This window comes from Falco punctatus, assembly GCF_963210335.1.
Source record: "Falco punctatus genome assembly, chromosome: 2".
NCBI lineage: Eukaryota > Metazoa > Chordata > Aves > Falconiformes > Falconidae > Falco > Falco punctatus.
In genome coordinates this window covers 79166297-79189772 of record NC_137581.1, presented here as the reverse complement: position 1 = coordinate 79189772, position 23476 = coordinate 79166297, and the positions used below count along the sequence as shown (strand labels likewise).

Below are 23476 nucleotides of genomic sequence, written 5' to 3'. Positions count from 1 at the left end.
ACGTGTGTTTTTGTTGGTTTTTTTTTTCCTCCTTTTTTTAGCTGAATGTAGACATTACTCTTGCTACACAAAGCACAGCTTTGCCCATTAAAATAAATCATCTATGTGAGAGAAGTCATGAATACAGCATGCTGTATTTTATTTTGCACTGGTTTTCATGAAATCAAAGAGCTTTTGGAAAGGTTCTGCTTGCCCTGGGGAGGGGAAGGAGACAGGCAGCAAGCCACATGCTGAGACACCCTTCCGATGTTTAACATCCTGAGTGGATTAATCTCTTATGGACATCCAGATCTTGCCATCTATTGAATTGCCCATCCATCACCAAATCTGGATGCTCCAGGCATCCAAAAGAAAGAGCCTCTTGGCTTTTCTCTGCAAATCGGAGAACCGAAAAAGAAGAAACAGAACCAATGGCATCCTATTGCCTATCAGATGAAGTTAACTTTCTTTCTCTTCTAAACTGAAACTGTTTCATACTCACTCTATGCACCTTCTCTGCCTACTGGGCTGGGACTTAACAGTGGTGACACCTTGCAGAGTCATCTTTCAGGTGATGGCAGGAAAGACAACGACCATAGTGAGGCAAAAACACAAAATGAAGTGGGGGCTCTCTAGGGTTGTGCAGTAAGCTTTATTTAGGAAAATTAGTCAAACAATGTTTGCTACACCTGAAAGCTCTCATTCTCATTAAAAAACCCCACAACAAAATGCAACCTTCAGAGCTCTAGCTTTTTTATAATTTCAACGACTGTGCAGAGTTCATAATGCATATTTTTAAAAATGAGATAACTTTTTTAATCACAACTCCCTCAATGGAGCATTTTACATAGGGGTAGGCATTTGCATATGACTGATTATGGAAAATAAAGCAGAACTGAACTCTCGAAATCAGTGTTGAACATCTGTGCTGACATTACATTTTTAGGGAATTTTACGAAGTTTTTCAATAATGCTGGAGAACAAGAGTAGGAAAATACTTGTGAAAAATGAAACCTACAATGAGAAGTCCCTCAGGTACTGGCAGGCTTTGGTGAGACGATTAACTCGTTCACTGAGGTAGTTCCTATGTTTAGCAGCTTCGCTGTCCTCCTGAAGGAGATGGCTTAACTTGTCTTTTTCTTGCAAAAGATGCAACATTGTGGTCTGTAAGTTTTCCCCAAAGTCGTGAAGGGCAAAAGACAGTATGATCAGAGGTATCTGATTGGAGAGGCGTTTACTTGCTCCCTGCAAGAATGGGGGAAAAAAAAGGCAGAAGACTTACTTCCCAAAAAGAACTAAAAAAGGAAGAGGCTCTAGGTAATCTGGTAAGAATTTAAAATGTATTGAGTTACTGTTCAAGAAGTGAGTGCTCCTATGAACCAAAAAAATGTTTACCATTCATCTCTTGTGTCTAAAGATCTAAAAATTGAGTTACAGGAGAGTCAGCTGTTGCTTTTTTCCCCCAGCAAACTAAACCCGAGGCAGGCTGTTCCCTGCTTAGCTCTGCCAGCTGTCATTGGCAAGAGTTACATAAGGACATAACTGATGAATAGTATTTGCGAACCATTTCTGACGTCAAACCTGTCTTCTCTGAACACTACCAATCCGTTCTGGTAGAGGCAATGAAACAGTGATTTTTCCCAAAGGTGGTAAAATCCTGTATTCAGGTAGTGTTTCTGACATGGTTGTCCTTTTAAGTAAGACAGCTTTGAAGTAAGCTTTAGCCTTAAGGGAAAATTCTCTTCAGCAATAGTGAGACTAGACTGTGTCTACTTTACATCTATTGATAGCTCAATGAGATAATTTTCTGTTTAACCTGACAGACTGTCTGGTCTAGTTATTTATGCAAATCTAAACATTGACCTAGAAGACCTTTTGGGCCCCTATCCCCAGAGACATCCACAGGGCTTGGGGGCTTAGCTGGTGCTTTTGGTGATGGGAGGTTCAAAACTTCTCCAGCGCCAGAGGGGAGCTGCCTCCAGCCCTCTTGGTGCCAGGTAAGCACTTAACTTCAGTGGCTGGCTGCAACTGAGTGGTGCCATCTTCTTTTCTTCTTGTGGCACCTGGCTTGAAAATGGGAAAATCAGGTAAAGTACATCCGATTTGTAGGCAGCCAGTTTCCAGAGAAGTCTAAGGTGTTTCTGGCTTTAGATACCTTTGGAGCTCAGTGGCTGCAAATCTGTTGTGTACAAGGATGGGGTTGAACTCGAGCTGAAAAACACCTGAGACTAGGTGTTTAGTTTTGCTTTCTAGCTTGCAGAGATCTATTCAATAGCAAGCAATATGGCCGAGTCAGCTAATGCACTTACTGAGCTTATGTATTCTCTAGGCACTACTGACTGTGGTGGGAGGGAGCCTCGGTGCTTTAAACGCAGGTGTTTTTCTAGAGCCAAACAAACTCTACCCAGAATCTTGACAGTCTTGCCATAGGTGACACAGATTCATGCATGCCATTTTCAAAGGCCATGGACACCTAAGGCCTTCCATCTCAGTCAAAGTGTATTTGGCCTTGCATAAGTCATGTGGAGATATGATGCCCTGGCATTTGCTTTTGTTGACAGTGGTGCTTAGGGCATTTACAAAAATTTATAACTAGTATCAAAGACATTTGTGTTATAGCAGAGTATAGTGAAGTGGGAAGGAAGAGGTTACACAATTCTGCCTTTGTCTTTTGTTCTCTGAAAGCCTGTGTTTTTCTCTCAATCAGCCTGAGCAGCCTGAACATTTAATTGCAGGAATTTGTCAAAACCTTGCTATTGAAATTCAAGGTGAGCTGCTACTTACCTTACTGCATTATTAATATTGAACTTGTTGCTTTCTGAGGAGGTTTTACGAAACAAAGATCAAAAGCAAATCCTGATACTGTGTGTTCTCTTTTCTGTCTGTCTTTAACGTGATCCTTTGTTAAAACATCCCGTTTGTCTTCAGAGACTTAACTTCTATGGAGCTGTCTGCAATACAGCACACACGCTCTGATCTCTACAGGTAGCTGAATCTATTTTAATGTAGCATTTTATTATCACTCCTCCTGCTGCATTAGTTTGAGGTCTGACTGCAAGCCACTGACACCACTTTCTGCTGGCAGCAGGAACATGCAGGGAGGCTTGAGGCTGACCTGAGCTCTCAGGTGCTGTGCGAGATACCAAAGTGCTGTACATAATGTTGTTAAGCTTCTGGAAATTAGTGTTATTTGAAAACCTTACGACAAACTTGCAGTGGGGAAAGCAATTTGAGGACTGTTGCTTCCTTTGGTGGAGAGGGGGGCTTGCCCTCAACTGAATATGAATAATTTCTAATTACAGGGCAAAGGGCTCCTCCCCATCCTGCCTGCTCTTCCATGCTGGGAAGTGACTGTCCTTTCCTCCCTCTGACACCTGTCCCATAGGAAAGCCAGCAAGAGAGCACTGTACTGGCATGGGGCTGTATAGGTGGCAGGGAGTCATCCTCTCCTCCATGAAAGGCTGGAGGAGGGTGAGACGAGGACCTCTGATGGCGTATTCCCCTAGCGAGGGGCAGCCATGGCAGGGAGCCATGCCAGGCTGGGGGGTAGCTAATAAGTGGTTTAGGAGCCAGCTGTCATTTCAACAACCTGCAGGCTTCTCTAATCACCATATCCCACAGTGTCTAACTACTTCTCCCCAGCAACTGTGCTGACACTGCCCGTCAGACCAGCTTTGCCCTGGCATTTTCATCACTGGTTGGAAGCTCTGATTAATTCCTGCAGAAGCTGTGCATGTACCTGGATGAGATGCTGATACCCTCCGGGTACTGTTCCCTGCATAGTAGTAGTATTGTGTGAAAGACTCGTACTGACTACAGCAAGATCTGGGTGAGGGGTGTGCTGTAGCATTCAGGGTGCAGAAGAACTGCTGTAAACTCACACTGAAATAGGCCTTCGTGCGAGAAACCATTTCCTGCACCAAGGAGGGCTGTTGATTCAGAACAGATCCAAACTGCAGCTCTTTCCTGTTGCCAGCTTTGGGAGTGTCTTCTGCCTCAACAGATTTTAAATCACTAATGTAAAGGTCATCCTGGCTGTATACAATCCTCTCCATTTTAAACTGGGTCCAGATATGTCTTTCAGCCTCCGCTGCTTGTTTCTCTCTAATGTCTTCAATTCTGGTCTAGGAAAGAAAAGAACAAGTTCTCAGACATTTGCTTCTTTTGCAAAGGTGCCGGTGCCTAGCAGTTTCCCCAGGGAATGGCAAAGTGAGCACAGTGTCCAACAGTCCTTGCCGCAGCACTGTCTAATCCCAGACTGGCTCTTGGGAACATGGCGTAATGCTTTAGATTCTGGTTCTGCTGTTGTGAAAGGGCAGGAAAATGTGGCAGTTTTGTCCCCTCCTTAAATATGAGTGAAGTCAGTCAAAACCTGGTGCTTGGACCCCAAAAGAAAATACAAGGTCGATGTGAACAAGCAGCAATGGCGAGCCATGAGTTCAGCCTGCAGCCTGTCCTTGGTTTTTGCATGCATTTTGTTTGTGTCTCCCTCTTGCAGTGGGCAGTGACGGCAGGCACTGATGTGAACTCTGTTGCCCCTGTGCCCTTCTCAAAAACTGCAGTCTCCTATCTGTTGTCAGCAAACCAACCCCATCTAACCCCCTCTGTCTGGTGCTTTTTGCTTTTATTGGAGTACTGTGATGCTTTCTGGCCTTTTTGATACTTCCACCTAAAAGTCTGTGGGGGCAGCAAAGTTCTTTCAATCATCCTCAAATACCCTAAAAATGCTTTCCTAGCATCCCTAAGAAAGCATCCCATCTTGTTTCTCATCTTCAGGGTCTACCAGAACTTCCTCCCTTTCATTGTGTTATACCTGAAGACCCTCCATAAACACCTCTGCGTTTGGCTGAAATAGCTTAGTTGCTTGTTGCCTGGTTGGCCTGGGAGCTCAGTAGGGTTTGGCCATGCAAGTCAAATAGGAAACCATCTATTCACTCACATTTGCCTTTGAGTTCCCTTGACAAGCAGTACCCTGTGAGTAGGCTCTGCTTCCTGGCTGTCCAGCATTGCTTCTCACCTCTTCTTCAAAGCTCTTTCTGAGAAAAAGCCTTCAGTGACATCCATATAATTTAACTCCACCCCAAAACACGCAAACCCCCAAACTGTGAACAATCGTCTTCTAACTCTCTCATAGTTCTATTATTTTTGGCTTGTCTGCTGCTGCTCCTTTTTATCAAAAATGAGATTCCTGCACTGGCTAACACCCTGGCTTGCCTTTCAGAGAAGGAAAAACACTGTTTAGCATTCTGAGGCTACCCACACACTTGCAAATCATTGCAGAACTTAAATTTAAAATTAATTATAAACTCCTCAAGGTAGCCATACCAGATTTTCTTTGCATTGAGTTGTGCATACATCAAGAATGTGACCAGAATGAATGAGGAACGTGTGTTTTAGATCTTATCAAAGTTGTACCAAAAGGAAAAATGCACTTTCATTAGTGCCTTTATAAACATACTATTATTTTCATACTCTTGTTTATTTTACGAAAAACATATGCCTGCAGGTAATTTCGTGCTTGCATAAGGGTAATGCAATAGGATAGATACTATAAGCACGACAGTATTTACAAATGTCATTCTGTCTTGCTCTTGTCTTATCTCAGGTTATATATAGTGTCTCACCTTAATAGCTCTGTTTAGGTTTTGAAAATTTTCAAAATGCCTTTTAGCGAGTTCCATAAATTTCTCTTCAACCAGTCCTAAGGGAAGAACAGACAGACAAAATAGAGTCAGGTAAACAAGTGACTTTTTAAAGCTATTTTCAATGTGGGACTTGGGAAAAGTACTCATTTTCTGTATTCATTCAAAAGTAGCTAGGCAGCTGTAGTGATGCGCTATGCTATTATGACCAATACAAACAAATAAAAGATGAGATTTCTAAGTCCGAGAGTGTGAGCCATCAAAGACCTCCTGTAACCACTTAACACCAGAGAGACCGAATATCGCTGAGATTTCTTCAATAAAGCAATTTCTGTGCTTACAGTTGTGTCTGACCACATGTGTCATCACTCAGCCATGTAAGTACATCTGCATCTCACCTGGAGCACCCTTTCCAGGTGGAGTGGCTTGTGTATATAGTAGAGAGCACCGAGTCTGGCACAGATGCCATAGCTGCCTTTTAAGGCAAAAATAGGAGGGATAGGATCACAGCATACTTTTTCCTTGGGTGATTTTTCCTGGGTGAACTGTGTACCCTTTTCCCTAGCCCCAGAAGTCACTGTATAATACATACAACTTCATGCAAAGAATTGGCAAAGAAGCTGGGTTCCCAGTTCAGATTTGTGAATGCCACTCTCCCAGGGTTGGGAATACCAAGCCGCTTGGCTGGCACCAGGTACTTCTACTATGCTCTTTCTTTACGGTGTTATTTTTTATAGTTACTTTCTACCACCACCTACCTTCCACCAGCCACTGGGAAAAGTATTAACAAATACTGGAGACCACATGCAGGAACTGGAGGCTGTACAGAAGAAGCAAGCCCCTAGGCTGAATCAGATTAACTTCCCCACACTGAGGTACTCTGGCTAGAGCTCTTCCTTCAGCAGTGAGAATGTTGGCTTATCCTGGAAAAAGTTATGAGGTACACCAGTGTCTCCCATGCAACAGCCTCATGTGGCCTGCGGGACGTACCGATCACGCTGTTCAGTATCCCAAGAGCCAGCTCCTCCAGGCCTACGATTTGCTCTTTTATAATATCCTCAAACGTTCCATAATTGGTAAAGCCTGGGAACTCGCGTCCACGATACTGGTCTTCATATTTCCACACTTTCACGGGTACACTTTCTTTAACTGGAATATTAAAATAACATTGGTTTACTACCAAATCACTCAATTTATAAATTTAAGGTTTAAGAAGGAAATCTATTTCTCCTTTTTGAAATAGGAGAACTCCTGAGAACAACTACTGAGATGATGTTTCAAGCAATATAGTTACTACAGAACTGAGCTAACACACATCATTTATTGCTCATCTTACATACTAGATCAAGCATCTAACTGGCAGAAAGCAATCCAGAAACTACGATGGAGCTCAAAAATACTGGTTCTGCTTGGATTGCTTTGCTCACAGAAGTAGCCATTAGCAGTCACTTCCGAGTTTTAAAAAAACCCAGAATAAAACAAAACCCCGAAGTCATTAAACAGTCTTATTCCGGGGAGTCTGCTGTTAACCAGATATTTTTATTTAAGTTACCACAGTCAATATTTCTTTGTTGACATTACACAAATTTGCCATCTTAAACGAGATACATTCCTTTGAATTGGTTTACATATTCAGGCAAAGATGTCTATATAAGTGTTTTGAAAGGTTTTGATATTGCCCTGTTTTGTGGTCAAATTTGTAAATTGTGGGTCAAATACATGTGTGGAAGTAGAAGGCTACAAATGCATTCAATTCTATCATTCAGGTATGCGAGTCCATGGTTGGATAGTAACAAAAACAATAAAAAGACTAAAAAAAAGAAGACCAAAGTAGAGGTGGAGTATCTGGTTCAGAGTCTAAAAACACATCTGTACAGTTAAGGTAGTACAAAGCTGTAAAATGGCTGCAAGAATATCTATTGGCTTTGCAACAGAAAATTCAAGGCTTCACGTATCCAAAATACCTGCTTTTTTAATACTTTCGTGAATCATAAGAAAGCTGAGGTTAAACAGAGTCATCTGATATGCAATGATGTACCTAGTGGTGGCTGATAACACTTTTTGTTGAGGAAACTAGGTAAAGGTGGCTAAAGCTACCTCTGGCTTTCAATCTATATAAGCGAACTTGCTCTCTACACATGTAAACACTTCACCTGAGCATATGTACACATGATTTTGGGGTAGCATGTTGTCAGCAAGAGCTGTGCTGTAAGAGCTGCTGTGCGCTGCTACCGTGATCCTATTGTGAAGCTGGATGTATTAATTTAAATCAATGGTGATAACCTGAAAGTGCCCAGAGGATTCCCCACTGTGATTCAGCTGCCATGTGATGCCTTGTGTATCTTCTGCAACTCCGTTGCACTTTGTCCTCTGAAGAAGCTGCATCCTTCTGCTAGTGCTTTCTGCCATTTTTACATTTCTTCATGCCTTCATTGTCTTATCCTTCTATTCCTTTCCATAAAATCATGTTGATTGGCTTGGTACTTCATGGATGGGACACGAGACATTGACATACACCAATGTCTGTCTGTCTCTTCATGTGCATGCACGTATATATGTATATTTGTCTCTGACTGTACCTTTGCAGCCTATTTGTACCTATCACTTTAGGGTCACTAGTGATGTTGACATAGATGTACATCAAAGACTAAAAGAACTTCTTTCAAGCACTACTGCTCGACTGGCAGTTGATACTATTTCATCTCTAAAAGCAAACAATGGGGTCTCTGAAATATGTGAAAAAAGATGCTGCAAAAGATGTGGAGTGTACAGCGAGTTCAGTCTGCGTGTATCACCCTATGCTGCAGTTTAGAAGTGAGTTCAGTTAAGCAATTAGCCAGGTGGGCGATGCACAGAAAGGGGTAGCCTTTACAAGGCTGTGGTTATTTCAGACTCAGAATTGCTTTCTCCACACATTAAAGCAGAGCTGAAGTAGAACAAAAAAGGCCAAAATCCCAAAGCATTCCTAATAATAATAATAGTAACAGAATTATAACTACTACTACTACTATTATTATGTTATTATCATTATTGTTGTTGTTGTGATGATGATGAGTTGGTTTTGTTGCTGTTATTTAGAAGAATGGTTCAGAGAATCACCAACTAATTCTGTGCCAGGGTGCAGACTCTTGATTTTATTGCTTTGCTGGGAGAACAGAGACATTCACTGATCTCTCTGTTATGACAGCATTTGACACAAGCTGGGTCTTTGTCCCCAAGGACCAAAGCATCACTTGCCTAACATCTACAGCAGATGAATGCTCCTAGCTTCTTATTTTTCATTTTCTTGAAAACAACCTGTTGGTGATGCTGTGTCTTGATCTAAAAGCGAGGGAATGGAATCTCAGGTCAGCTGAAAGTGATGGTTTTCTATGCTTACCCTTTGCAGCATGCTCTAGGAGAATAATTTCCCACGTTCGAAACTCTTTGCGGATTTTTGTAAACAGTCTGATTTCATTTCCAAACAACTGTTCCTCTCCACGCACTGTCCGAGAGATGTCTTGATTAAAGAGTTTGATCAACTGTAATGAATCAAAGAACAATCAAGCAATGTAGTAAAGTTTCATTTCTTCAGACTAACTTGCATATGTTAAGTAAATTTGCAGTAATTTGATATTAAAGCAGAGACATGGTTCATTGAAAACATCCCTTTCTTACATCTTTTATGCTTTTAGCTCCTAGTTTTAGTATTTTTTTTTCAAAACCAGCATAGCTAGAGGAGAACAGGAGAACAACTGTGATACTCTTTTTTTTTTTTTTTTTTTTGGGGTGTGTGTGTGTGGGGGGGGGTGTTGGTTTTTTTTGTTTGTTTTCCTGTGGACTCTCAGATCCATTTACTAAATTCTAATTGACCAGATTTGTATGAAGACTTTGAAGGCTGATGAGTCTTCATAAGCACCTCTGCTGGCCTGCCAAAAGCTTACTTAGAGGGATTAGCTCCCCAAGATGAGACATTTAGATGGACTTGCAAAACATATTTTTAATATCAGGAATACATTTGATCTTATGATCTTACGCTGTAAACAATGGAAACCCTTCAAAATTTTGGGTAGGCAGGAGTCTAAGTTTTCCCCCTCTGAGATGCTTGTTCTTAACCAATCAACTGAGTTGTTGTTCAGTTCCCTTGTCACATAATCACAAGAAAAAAATTGCTGGAAGTGGCCATGAGCTCTTGTGAACTGTTTTTGCAGGTATGATGTATTCCTGCCAGAGGTTTGTCTATATTTTTCTCAAAACACTTCAGTGACAGATACCACAAGCTTCCTGGTGGTCCTTGCTGATGGTTTTCTAACTTTTGGTAGGTTTTTTCTTCCATGCTTACCACCTCACTCTACTTCTTGACCAAACCAAAATGGATATTTACATCTGTAAGGAAAATCAGCTTCTCAGACTCTGTTTTTGGTGTGCCTCTTCTGTACTTTTGTAGATCCTGCAGCGTCTTTTGGAGCACTTCACGTATTTGGTTCTCTAGTGTTGGCAAAGTTTTCTGGGGGGTAAACAGTAAAGGAGGACATTTAGGTGGGTTGAACATCTTTGGTTTTGGAAGGAAAACAAAGTCCCTCTAAGAGTGACCCACACCTGCATATGATCTTTGCTGCTTTTAGGAGTCCAAGAGCTTGCTGCTTGTGCATCCCACGTGTGACAGTGGGATAGCACGGAAGTGCAAATGTGGCCCTCATTGAGAGAAGGCAGGGGGGTAGGATCTCCCTGAGAAATCAGTCTGGACCTCTCTGCAAGGTGGGCAGAGTAGCTGAAGTCTGGGGCAACATTTCACCTACAGTGATCCAAAACCTGCGTCTTCACAGGCCATTCCAGGGAGGTGGTGATGCAGGGATGTACTGACCTCTCCATTCCCAATAAATACCTGATTGAACACGGCTGCTTAGTTGCTTATTTTATGTAAGGTTACATAAATATGTATTTTTTTTCTTCAGGACTGAATTTAGAGGTTCCTTGTATTTTAGAATTTTCCCTTAATGGAATAAGATATATTACTTACAAGTATATGTACATACAATTAAAACCCCAATATTTACTATTTACTATGCTATTTACATTAGCATAGTAATATAAAAAAATCTTACTTGGTATTTTTAAGACATTTTGATTTAATAGAAATTACTGTGTTTTAGCAAGCTCATAGCAGTAACTTGTCACCCAGCTGATCAACACTCGCCACAAACAAAAAGAAGTATCATGGCTGCCATTGGAAAGGCAGGAGTTATGAGTCACAAGTAGGTGAAATGGTTTTCCTGTTGTCAATCTTTATCTTAAAGACAAATCTGAGGACAGAGCATGGGTGCCTTTACCTCTAACTCTCAGGCCAATTTGTTCTCAGATTGCCAGACTGAGGGATAATTAAGTGCCATCAATTGCAATCCAAGCTTGAAGGGCTGAACTTAATTTTACATGGTAACTGATACAAACAGCTTAGTATGGCACCTCTGTTACTTACAATAATATGTCGCACAAGTTCATTTGTGAGCTTCTCTGCCAGATGAGGGATAGTAGCCCTTCCTTCATCCAAAAGGATGCTGGGAGAAAAAAAAAAAAAAAAAAAAAAAAAAAAAGAGGAAAAGGTGGTTTTGGATAGACTGCATGTGCAGGGCAAGGAGGCAGCACTGATGCTCTGCTCTGTTTTTAGTACTTCTACTGCACAAATTGAGTAAAGAAAGGGGCCTCCTGGGAGCGCTAGTACAGATGTGGCAGCAGCCCAGCACTTTGGGCACCATGGCTTTTGTGCAAGAGTTGTTTGACAGCTGCTGCTACTGGCTAAGCTAAGGGAAACAGAGAAGTATTGGAAAATAGCAAATTCTAACAGCAAATTAATGTGCTACTGTATTATTTCAGCATGTGTGAAGTATACTGATTTAAAACCCTTTTCACCTGCCATTCTCTGTGTTATGATTTATTTGCTGCCGAGTCATTTTCTGGGGAAATCTGTGCCCTCAGCACAGGCAGTATCCTTTATCATGCTGAGTTTTCCAGCAAATAGAAATACTTCAATGCTTGTCTTGAAGTTCTCAGACGCTTCACTTGAATTCTTTGGGACTATTCTGAACTTCTGAAGTTCACTGCACTTCTCCCAAGATTAGGGAGAGATATGTATTGAACATCCAAAATACATTTTAGAAGTTAATTTGGCAGGTAAAATTCTTCTGGCTTACTGGAATGCAACACTGTATGGGCAATGAGAAATAGTGAGTATAATTAATACCTGTTTGTAACCCTAATTTAAAATCTCAGCAGGTCAACAGGAAGCTTTCAAGTTATTTTAATATGTTTTTGATTAGGTCCTTTCTGTGAGAAATACCTGAAATATTTGTGAGTCTTGAAGAATATTCTCTCCTGCTGGATTGCAGTGGCCAAGGCCAGTTTGTTATGGATATCCTGCTGCCCACGACACTTCACGATCATGTAACCTTTTTTGAGGGGGATGACCTTGTTTTGTATTATGTTGATGATAGACTCTTCAGTCCCTTTGTCAACCAGGTCAGGTTTTGTAAGGATGCCTGTGAAGTTACCCAAAGAGAAACTTAGTTGAGCACAGAAGTTAATGGTGGGAGAGGAGCAGTGGGACACCCCACCACCAGAGTGGGAACACTCTGTATCATATTTTAGAAAGCAACTTCTCTCTGGATTTTTTTTTTTTTTTTTGGTCTTCTCTCCTAGAAAGCTCTCAGCTCCTGGGCTTTGCACTGTAAATCTTGCCCTAGAGTTGGCCTCCCACCACGCTTTTTGCCTTGCAAACCTTTTTTGGCAGGCAGCAGCAAAGCTTTCCTGCCATTAACTGAGATTTTAAATTTCCAATTATTCATAGCATGAATGCAAGCAAGACTCAAAATTGAGGGATTCTTAGAGCTGATGGATCATCTCAAGCTTTGTAAATGGTTTATTTAGGCTAATTTCTTCCCCTTCCCCCTTCTTCTAGTAGCTAATTTCACAGATCTGGCATGGAATACAGAATATCAGACCTTCGTGGAAAAAAAGATTTGCACTTCTCAACTTGTAGCTTAAAAATTGCCTCACCTAGTGTCCTTTCTCCACTGGGGTCCACCTCTTGGGCCATTTTCAGTGCTTCTGTTGTTGCGATATCCACGTTACATGGCACCACTACCAAATTGAGTGTCTCTTTGCAGCCAATAATTCTTTTCAGTAGCATTTTGATCTGCAATGCAATAGAGCAGTAATGTAGTTCAGTGAAATCAGAGGCTTGCATGTAGGATGTGACCATTTATAGCAATATGAGCCACTGTCTGATAACATTCAATGTCACATGTACCCAGGATAGTATTACATGCTAAAGGACGGCATAGAAATGAGTCAGCAGAAGAATGAAGGCTCTTTTCTTATGTCAAGATTAATCCAAACATCTAGCATGGATGAGACCAGTTTGCTGTTACACCTGTCCTGAAAGCTATGTAAAATTTAACCTCTCATTTGTATAATCTTTCATTATGGAAATATTAAAGATACTTCATAAATAATCACATGTAAGAAAAACAAGTTCTGTTATCTAGGTACACACTTCTAGAAAGCAAGCAAGCTAGGTTAGGCTGATAAATCTCAAATTTGCATCTCTGAAAGGAGAGCAGGTGTTTTTGGCTTATATTTCAGTGGAGCGTTTGTGGGGAAGAAAAGCCCCAAACCAAATAAAAAACAACTAACAAAACCTAAGTTGTATGTGACATCTAGCTGGCATTGTTTCTATGTTTCAGCACCAAATAAAAAGGTTTCTCATAGTTCATGTTGTATTGCAAAAAGCTCTATTTTTACAGAGCTTTATTGTGCTTATACTGAAGATAACTTTTTTTCCCCTGAGTTTTGGTAAAGGTGCCTCTCTTTTCTGCTTCCCATCCATCCCAATTTCTGATGTGCTACAATACTATAGCCACCATCTCTGAAGCATGCAGATGGCTGGGTGTCACAGCACAAGCAAGCTGCAACAACAAGGCTTTTACCTTCAGTCAGGTTCTACTGTCTGTGCTGTTTCTTCTTCCTCCAGAAGCCAGACCACACTACTCCTGCTCCTCCACACCCCTCAGAGATATTTAACCACTTAATGGGAACGAGCTACAGCTGCACATCATCCATGTCAATCAACCCACTGCCTTCGAGGCAAGGCCACAGCTGCATGTTATCAATGTTCATCAACCCACTGCCTTCATTCCTCTACAGTTGGGGACAATGGAAATGTGTGGATCATGTCACACCTACTGCTTTCTTTTGAACACAATAGAAAGATTGCTATCTAACTGTGGAATGAAATTGGTTTTCTCCCAGAGTGTAAAGCCCGGACAATTCAATCTTGTCTCATTTTTGCTGAAATGTCTGGTTTAGTTTGGGCTACTCCTGATTCCAAGTTCCTATTTAAAGGTGTTTTAGGAGAAACAATACACCCAGATCCTGCACATCACCCTCACAGCTGGCCTTGTCCAAGAGTTTTATTTGCATTCCCCAGCATTTCTTCTAAAAACAGCCAAAGGAAGAGTAGAGATCCCCTCTACTTTAATGCTTATTCTGTTTACTTCAAAAAGGGTCTGCTGGGATCCCTTAAGGGATGAAAAAATAACAGGATGGGTTTGATTCTGACGCACTCTGTAAGTAAGGGATGACAGGGCAATGAACCTGTAAGAGGGCCAGTTTGCCATCTTGCTCCAGAAGAGCTTACAAGAACTCAGACCTATTTATCTTTGCCAAATACATACACAGAGCGGTAAGAGACAACTCATTTTGGAATGTGTCTTATCTTCCAGACCGCAGTCTAGCCAAGGGGCATGGGGGAAGCCCTGTATTCAGGGTCCACACGGCTGGGTTATTCCGTGCTGCCGCGGGTAGGCTGTGTCGCGGCACTGGAGGTGTGCAGGCAGGAGATCCTGGACTTCACTGTTCCTATTGGCAATTCCTTGCCTGAAAAATATGCCTGTTTGTTACAGTAGCTCTATTGCAGGCTCAGAAGCCCAACATAATAACTCCAGCATCCTACAGCAAAGGCTCGCATATGGGGTAGGTTACAGCCGTGACCCTGTGCACAGTCTGGCATGAGGCTGAGTTTTACCTGTTCCCCAATGTCTTTCGGCTGATCCCCCACAGCCACTCTGGCAATTCCAGGAAGATCAATTAGCGTCAGATCTGGAACACCCGGAGACTGAATTTCTAGGGAAATTAATTCTCCACTGATGGCACCTCTAGTACCAGCCACAACATCCTGGGCTGCAAGAAGAAAACAGCAAGGCAATGAATACAAGCTTTAAAAAAATGCATCTAAGTGAAGCTGAACGCAATGACTTTGAAAGTACCTACTACCGCAGCAGGTCCTTTTGGGCTTGGCTTTTTTCAGATCCAGTCATGCGTGTAAATCCATTTATGCAAAAATCTAAGGAAATTACTATGCAATACAAGGATACATGGAGTCCTTTTGGAATGTGAACTGTAATATTTTACAGAGCATATACTTATGAACTTTCACATATGCAGACAAAATACATGCAAATAAACCACAATTAAAGTGATTGGATAAAATACTCGTCAGTTGTAGAAAATCTTCCTCAACATCAAGACACTTTGTAGGCATTAATTAATCCTTAGCTGCCTTGAAAGATAAATAGGTGTTATTCTATATTCTTCACATTTTGATAAGGAGGTTGATAGATCAAGTAATTTGTCCCAGATCTTATAAGGCAATAATATTTGAACTGCGAGCAGCACAGAGAAGCAAGGAAACCCTGTCATCTCATGAGAGATTTTCAGCTCTGTAATTAGCTTAATCAATTCATACCACTTGTGTTGCCAGTTTTGGAAGGATGTATTAAATACATCCAAATAATATACTGAAAAGCTAAAGAAAAAATGTTAGGACAGGTAACAATGTTGCAGAATGGTCCTAGTTGAGGAAATAAGGATAATCCAGCCTTCACATTTAGGGCAAGTGCTTGCTGCCCCTTGGGTAAGGAAAGTGTTTCCTGACACAGCAGGAAATACCATAAAAGTGAAACTGTGACATGGGAAAGGCAATGACTGAGGCTGTGGTCCCACTAGCTGGCAGAAGCTCTATATGCCCTCCACTCTGCCTTGCAATTGTCTCCAAAATCATAAGACTTCCAGCCACAACACCTCAAGCATTCTCTTGAGTTTTTGAACTGATGACAGGAACCATTCAGGGCTTTGCATGTTTACAGTTTGACAGACAACCTCCCCAAACCAGGCAGGCAGCATCCAGCTGAGGATGCAGTCTGAGCCTTTATTGGACATCGGGGATCATCTTCACTACTGAAGTAGCAAGTAGTACAACTCTCTTGAAAGAGTTGCATTATGCTGCCCCACTTTCTTCTGCTCTGAATTCAGCTCTTGTGTTACTCGTGGCTACAATCATTCTGTTAGTCTGGGGACTTCTGCTCAGATTCTTCTCAGGGGAGAAAGAATTCAGAGGAGACTAAGCAAGTCAAATCAGATGGGAGTATGTTACAACTCACCTTCTCTTATTGCTTTCTCCACCTCAGAGGCGTTCTGGAGCTCGCTGATGATGTTGCGGTAACAAATTTTCCCTTTCCATGCCTGGGTGGCAGGTATTCTTTTCAGTTTAAGTTCCAGAGGACATCGAGTAACAATACCTGCAGCAGTTCCAAAGACAGAGGTAACTCAGCAGTTGTTATGCATGATGCACAGCCACAGACTGCATGGCGAACACAGGGTTGCCTGGTACTTCACACAGAGATACAGAAGTGTTCCCAGAGACATTGCCAAAGGGCTCTTGCCTGACATCCTACTCGGAGTAGGACTATTAATCAGCACTATATGTGGTTCTGCCCAGCCAAGTCTTGTCTTTGCAAACTTCCAAGGAAGCAGATTTACACTCTTTGGGTAATGTGTTTCAGTGCTGCACTTACATCCTAAGGAAACCTTTTCCTCAAGTCCAGCCTGACAGACTAGATGGTATTGTCAACTCATACAGAACTTGTAGAACTTATGTGTGTATACACACAGATACACAGAGCTGGAAGGTGAATCTTCTTGAGCTGCTAAGTCTCTCAACCATCTTCTATGACTTACATAATATCCAAGGCAAACATTTATAAGTAAAAATCTTTGTGTTTTTTGTTTTTTGTTTTTTTTTTTTGCCAAAAAATGGTATCTATAAGAAAATCTTGTTAAAAAACCCTCAAACCAACCTCAACAGCAAATTTCAAATCTAGTCTTCCATGTGAAACTGATACTTTACTGCCCTACTCTTTGCTGGGAAACGCACAGAGTCAGCTGATGCTACCTTTCATTCTGCCCACGGTTTGGGGCAAGTACGCTTCACTGCACTCTTCTTACTCCCGGTCTCTTGACCACCCAGAACATGCCTTTTTGGAGTGCCCCACCTGCACATCCATTTTTTTCTACTGGAAACCAGAGCTAAGCAGCCCTCTGGAGTCTATTTGGATATAGTCTTAGTCACGCAGTTATCCTATTCAAGACCAAATAAATAAATAATTAAATAAAATGATTTCTTCCACCTCATCAAAGTGAAGTTCAAGTGAAAACCTGAGAAGGTGAATTCTTACCATTGCCCCTAGGAAGAGCGATACCAGACAGGGCTTCTAGGACAGAGCTTTTCCCAGAGCTCTGGTCTCCGATCACTGCGATCGCGGGCAAAGCCAGCTCTTTTTCTACTCCGAGAGCTCTTAGGCTGTCAATGAGATCAATGCAGGGTCGGATCCTTTTCTCATATTGGTTGTGCAAGGTATGTTCCATTGCCTGCTGGAGTTAAACATATAATGAATTTCCCATAATTTCAAAATAAGCTATTTTCACAAAAAACCACCCCTTTTAGGCATCTTTTCCAGCTCATAATTTTCTAATAAACCTTATGTACTGGCACCAAGCTGTACTTCATATCACTGCGCCTTCTTGCACTTCCACGTTATGAACAGGTGCCTGTAAAAATGACAAAATCAGTTGAGGCTGGCTCAGTGATCATCCTTAGTAAAAATACTAAACTTTGTAAGCTCTCCTGAGAAGGTAAAGAGCAAAAGGAGACCTCATTACTAAGTGTGCTTTGTTAATTTTTTTTATAATAACTGCCATTTTCTTCCAGTCATCTACAGATGTACTGAACTATGTGTATGCATATGAACACAAGTCCCAGTAATAAGAGAATTTATTACAGAATACCTTATTAAATCTTTGGTTTGAAGTTTGAACATTTAGTCTGCGTAGACACCAAAAGTGTTCTGCTGTAGCATCCTTAGGTGGCTAAGATCTTTTAGATTGTCACGGCTCTTCTTTCTTTCCCTCATTTTAGGCTAGGGTAAGGGATGAATACGAGCAATTTGTTTTAAATGATGGATTATTATTATTTTATGGTTTTTGATACATTTTCATGAAAAGAAACTGAGTGATTTCCAGCCCTTTACAAAACTGGGCCACCTGCTGTTAAATATGCTCAGCTAAAGTCTATAAAGATCAGCTTGTTCTCTTCTCCCTGTTCCTCTCTCCACGTTCCAGTCTGACTGCTACATTTAGAAATTTATTTTGAAAACATGAATATTTTGCAGACACTAACGGGCCAGGGACATTCATACCTGATTTTTTGAAAAGAAAAAAATTGAAGTTTCCCACATCACCTTTGTCTAAGAAAGCCACCTCTGAAAATACATCTATCAATCAGATATAGTCAAACAGAGCAGATACTTCTTTCAAGATGAAAAAGACAATACAGATTACTGGAGGCAGGTATTTAAAACCTTATTGGTAACCCCTCCCCACGATCTTCATTACATTGTTTACTAGCTAGTAAATCCTAACCATTCTCAAGGAACTTCATTAGCTATGACACAGACTTCAAAACAATCTGTTTTCAGTGTCAAATATCCAACACAGGTTATTATTAAACTTTCTTTGAATTTCTGTTGAAGGTAGCACAGCCTCAAGTGAAAAATAACTCAGATTTTAGGATTTCTGTTCAGCATTTGCTAGTTGTTACCAATGAAACAGATACACGTTGCACCTTAAATTGGCTGCTAGACTGCTGCCATCCTATTTTTTATACCTACATTTTTTATGCCTGCAGATTAAATGCAGGTATCTATCTATCTTCCTAGTAACACAAATGACTGCTTGGCCCTGATCCCAGTACTCCTCTGCTTAGACCTACTAAGTACAGACTGCCCAAAGAGACAGGGGAATTTGTTTTGGGGCACAAAGTGAAGCACAGGAGTAAGAGTGGGGTGGATCTATGCCCTCTTCTGGTATCTGCCTTACCTTGTCCTGTTCTCCATAATCCTGTTCCTTCCACTCCTCCTCATAGTTAGGCTTTCTCTCAATTGTGTTCTCCGAAAGATCTTCATCTTCAAAGTCTGGTGGGAGAGGTACTGCAAAAGCTTCTGAAGATGGTTGTGAGAAAGGTGATGCATGATCTTTCTTCAGGGTGGATTTGTTGTTTTGAGAAGGTTGTTTGACCGCTACACCCTTATTACCCATGGCCGCCTGATTTTTTGGGCTACTGTGTAGGTTGTCCATAATTGCTTCACTAAGTAGTGATTACTGTCTGGCCTCACCACTCTTCTGTACAGCTTCTGAAATCAAACATGGGGCACTGAGTGATGCCAGCTTGCGACAGTGATCATAGCAGAGAAAACTAAACACTACTTTTATTTGCTGATTCAAACCCTCCATAGACATCAAATGCCACTGCTTTTTTCAGATCACTAAAATTGCTCTCCAGAGGATAAACTTGAAACAGTTCTTCCTACCTCTTACATTTTCTTTGTTTTCAGAAAACAGTTGTTGTCACAGAGTAAAGAATAATATTTTTTTGGAGGAAAAAAGTTACACCAGTTTTTGCAAAAAGACAGTTTTCCTCAATGAAATGTTTTGCTGAAAGGTGTTTCGAGAAGCTCAGTCAGTATGGCAGGTCTGGGCACGGTTGGAGAGAGTGTGCAAATGCTTAACCGGAGTCACCTGGGGTCAGGAGTATAGGGCTGCATGGCTGAGCAATGCCACTGGCATCAGAATAAGGCAAACCAAGCCAGTCTGCTTTGCAACTGGCTCACCTCTTTTGTGGTGGAAATTCTTGTCAGAGTCAAGTCTTACACCTATTTTAGTAGCTCAGCATCTCAGTCCCTGCCTCTATAGCTTAAAACTCTCTCCAAAAAGCAAATTTTCCTTGTCATGATTTTAGAGAAGGGAGAACAAGGAGACATTTTATTTTCTTGTTCAGGTTTTCTTTATGTAAAAGTTTTATTAAGATATTTTCTATGGATGACTGAAAAAACTGGAGGTGTTTGATGTGACGTTTTCCAGGGAAGGTGATTAACAGAGAGAATGATTTAAAGAAACTAAACTCAACAGTATTTTTTCAAAGCTAGATATTTTTTAACCTCCTCCTGCCAAAACCAAGATATATTTAATCAAACACTTGGGTAAATGAATTGGGAGAAACACATTTTTGCTTGAAATAACTTCCTGTTATTTTAATTTTCTGGTTGAATTAAGTTTACAGGTCTTCTAATTTAAGCAGATGTCAAAATAGGATGATCAGACACAACATAAGTTGTATTTTCAATGTGTAAAACAAGTTTAGAAAAAACCAGATTATTTCCACATTAGTATTCATTCTTTCTTTTTAATAAAGCAATACAATTTTTTATAACAGATATTCCTATCTCCTTTTATCAAAATAAAGAATAAATTACTCTGGGGAAATTTCTCAGTTTTGACCAGCAATAAAAGATGACTGAACTACTTTAACTTCTTTATAGGTATTAATTTTTCAGTTCCCTCATCTTTTCCCATGTCTTCTTTCTTCAATATTTCAGTATGAACTTTTTTCTCTTGATGTTAATGAATTACAAGATTTCTCTTCCTTGAATGAGGGCTCAGTGCTTTGTCTGCAACAAACATACATTCCCCATTCACTGGCCACCAGGTTCTTTTGTGATTTTCTATTGCTACAAAAAACAACGTACTGATAATAATGTTTCTAAACATGAATGCCTTTCATTGCTTCTCCCATTCTCTACCTGCCTTTCGTTTAGTGGAACAAACACTTCCTATAAATTTTTAATTTGATGTGAGTATTACACAGGAACAATTTTCTGTCCCTTTTACATTATTATTTATATTAATTGGGCTACGTTCAGAGTTATTAATGTACTGTTTTTAGCATATGGCCTCCTAAACATGGATGTGTTTCCTTCAGAAAGAGGTTATACACCAAGCTTTAGCCACCCTTATAATGAATAGGATGAAATGCAAAAATAGTGTAGTAGGGCCACCAGGAACAAGAAACAGAAAAAGAAGGATCTTGCAGAGACTTGCGGAGTCTGACAAAAAAGTGACAACTTAGAAATATTTTAGTGCAAGGGCTATATCTCACCAAATACACAGAAGCATTTTTTAGCTAGGTCCAGAGTGTAAACTGCAGCATGCACACACAGATACACAGGCTAACAAATATACCTGCAGTAAGCAGTGGAGTAAATCGGCACACGTGGATGTCTAGGGCTACCCTGCTGCTCTCCACCTGGACCTGAAAAAGTTAGATAGGTCAGTGCAACCCTCCACTGTGCCATGCAGGCATAATGATTTCTTTGTGTTCTGAGCCTTGACAACATCAGATGCAAGAAAGAAAGGAGAGGGGAAAGAAAAAAAAGAGCTGCAATTTTTAAGTGCCTTTCTGAAACTGGCCAGAATCCACATGTGAGACATGACACCTGGATGGCATGCTGATACTGGAATCTGGTAACACACCCTCTCACCAGACCTGCCCCTGCCTCTGTCATCATCATCAGGACAATATTGGGTTCCTTGAACTTCACCTTTTGAGGTTTGCCTGCCTGCATGCTGGAAACCTCCCCCGGCACAACACAAAGCGCTGTGACACACAGCCACATCTGCATGAAGCACTGACCTGCTGACTGTCCTGAAGAGGAGTTGCCTTGTTTTTCTCTAGCAATCCTGGCTTTGCATCCCCAGGGGTAATAACAAAATCTGCTATCAAACCCAAAGTGCAAAGCTGCGGTGCTGAACCCACACAGTTCTTGCATTTATTCACTCCTTGTCCAGCCAGAGGAGCCCACAGACTTCTGCCTGATGCATCTTGTGAATTTAGGATATTTGGGTAAACTACACAGTCTCTGGGCTGTATGTTTATTAATTCTAGCTGTCTTCTCAGAAAAAAAAATATGAAGCAATGCAAAGTTTATGACGCAAGATATTAATATTGACAGCTAGACTATGTTGCTGAACACTGCCCCTCCCACACACCCCCACACCCCCCACTGCCCTTCAAAGAATGTATTCCAATTTAAATACCATCTCCCAGCCATTTCCCTTTAAAGTGGAAATAACAGTAGTATCTTTTCTTTTCCCCCACCCTAGAAAACAAAAAAATTCTACTCCTGGCAACCTTGTTTAACTGCAGTTTCTTTAGACTCCCATGCAGCTTTCTCACATGCAGCTATTAAAAGGAATGAAGATAACAGTCAAAAAATGAGTGATTATGTTTATATACGAAGGAAAAGAGAAACTCCTACCTGTGTAGCGTCCTGTAGCAAGGAGAAGCAGGAACTTCTTTTCAACTTCTGGTTCCTTTTTATTCACAGGCTCCACCTACACACTGTGACAAGATTCAGGAGAAATGAAACCAATCTCAACATGAAAACAGTATTGCTTCATGATAGCTCTGGAAATAATAATGCAATGAGTTGGTGGTTTTCCTTTCATTTCCTTACACACAGCCAGCTGTCCTATTGTCTAGTGGATGGCAGAAATGAATCTCCTTACGAGCACAGCTAGGTGCCTCCTCACTTGGCTGTGCTGTGCAGCAGGGTGACAGGGGCAAATGGCAGAGGTGCTTGGAGATATTGCTCATGAGCACCAACCCCTTTCCTCCCCCCCCAGAAGTCAGCTCACTGGGTCAGCTCGCTTGTACATGGGGCAAAACCAGCTGGGTGAAGTGGAAACCGGGCAAGCTGCTGTGCCCTGCTCCCACTGGAGCTGCCTGCTGGGGATGCTGGCCCCATGCTATCCAAGGGACCCTTTCAGCCTCCTCAGCCCTTCATGCATAAGGCAAGTGGGTGAGGGTCCCCTCCACCTCACAGTGAGACTTCCCAGTCCACCATGGTGGCAAGCTGTGCCACTGCTCACCCAGGCTGCGCCTTCGCTGTCAGAGGCTGCAGGGTGTGATTGAGGTTGCTGAACATGGGCAACAAGAAAACAGAGTGACACACGGTGCGATTTATCGGTGTTATGCACTGCTTTTAGGGCAGTCGAAGCCTAGAGCTGTTTCTCAGGTCCTTGTGCTGTTTTCTCAACATTACCGAGTCTGGATGGTCCCTCTCCTGCTGGCTTTGCTCTCCTGCCCTCATTTTTTTAGTGTTTTTATAAGGCTCTAAAGCTGTTAGGTAAAATCAGCTTGCTTTGTCCAGTCAGAGGCTTTGCAAGTCTGATGCAGGATCACCCCTAATTTCTCACTCTCTGGTTTTGAATGCCACCTCACTCAGCTGCTTTCTGTTCCTGACCATTTTGGGGGGGGGGCAGGTTCAAACTGCCTTAGAGCAGTCAGTGTTCAGAGCCAGCCCTTCTTCCTGCTGCCTCATCCACCAGTAACTCAGAGGGCTTGTTCCTGAGCTCTGGCCGCAGGCACATGGTGAGGAGTGACACAGAGCTAGCGCTGCATGGGCAGCACCACAGCTTGGTGTGGCCTGTGGCAGGTGACTGTCACAGCACTATCCAAACTAGCCAGCTGCAACAAGGCTTTTACCATCCCATACCAGGTTAACTTCAATAAGTAGCTCCCACACCTTGCCCCAGCACAGCCACCAGCCCCCCGCAAGGTTTCAACAGTTCATCTACTGTCTGCACTGTTT

At 41.6% G+C, this 23476-nt stretch overlaps 2 protein-coding genes across 10 annotated transcripts in view; one reads left to right on the top strand and one right to left on the bottom strand.

Annotated features, from left to right (window-relative positions):
- TMPRSS2 (transmembrane serine protease 2) overlaps positions 1–23476 on the top strand; it is a 78526-nt gene that overhangs the window by 34451 nt on the left and 20599 nt on the right. The window lies entirely within an intron of this gene.
- MX1 (MX dynamin like GTPase 1) lies at positions 613–22231 on the bottom strand. Of its 2 annotated transcripts, none has more exons than XM_080376618.1 (15): positions 22142–22231; positions 21066–21135; positions 18867–19180; positions 17168–17363; positions 16094–16231; positions 14680–14834; positions 12651–12789; positions 11935–12133; positions 11077–11155; positions 9985–10107; positions 9001–9142; positions 6612–6770; positions 5604–5680; positions 3861–4103; positions 613–1224 (listed from the first exon to the last, which is right to left on the bottom strand). In XM_080376618.1, the coding sequence occupies exons 3-15, from the start codon at positions 19122–19124 to the stop codon at positions 994–996; spliced, it is 2139 nt and encodes a 712-aa protein (XP_080232744.1). In that variant the 5' UTR covers positions 19125–19180; positions 21066–21135; positions 22142–22231; the 3' UTR covers positions 613–993. The 2 variants fall into 2 exon arrangements, with proteins under 2 accessions (XP_080232744.1, XP_080232745.1); XM_080376619.1 differs by having other exon boundaries at positions 17168–17360; positions 22142–22224.

Coding starts and splice junctions, on each gene's coding strand:
- MX1 (XM_080376618.1), bottom strand. CDS start 19,124: ATGGACAACCTACACAGTAGCCCAAAAAATCAGGCGGCCATGGGTAAT. Junction 16,232..17,167: donor CGCTCTTCCTAGGGGCAATG/GTAAGAATTCAC, acceptor GAACTGCTGCAG/GTATTGTTACTCGATGTCCT. Junction 11,156..11,934: donor AAGACTCACAAATATTTCAG/GTATTTCTCACA, acceptor TTTTTCTCCCAG/CATCCTTTTGGATGAAGGAA.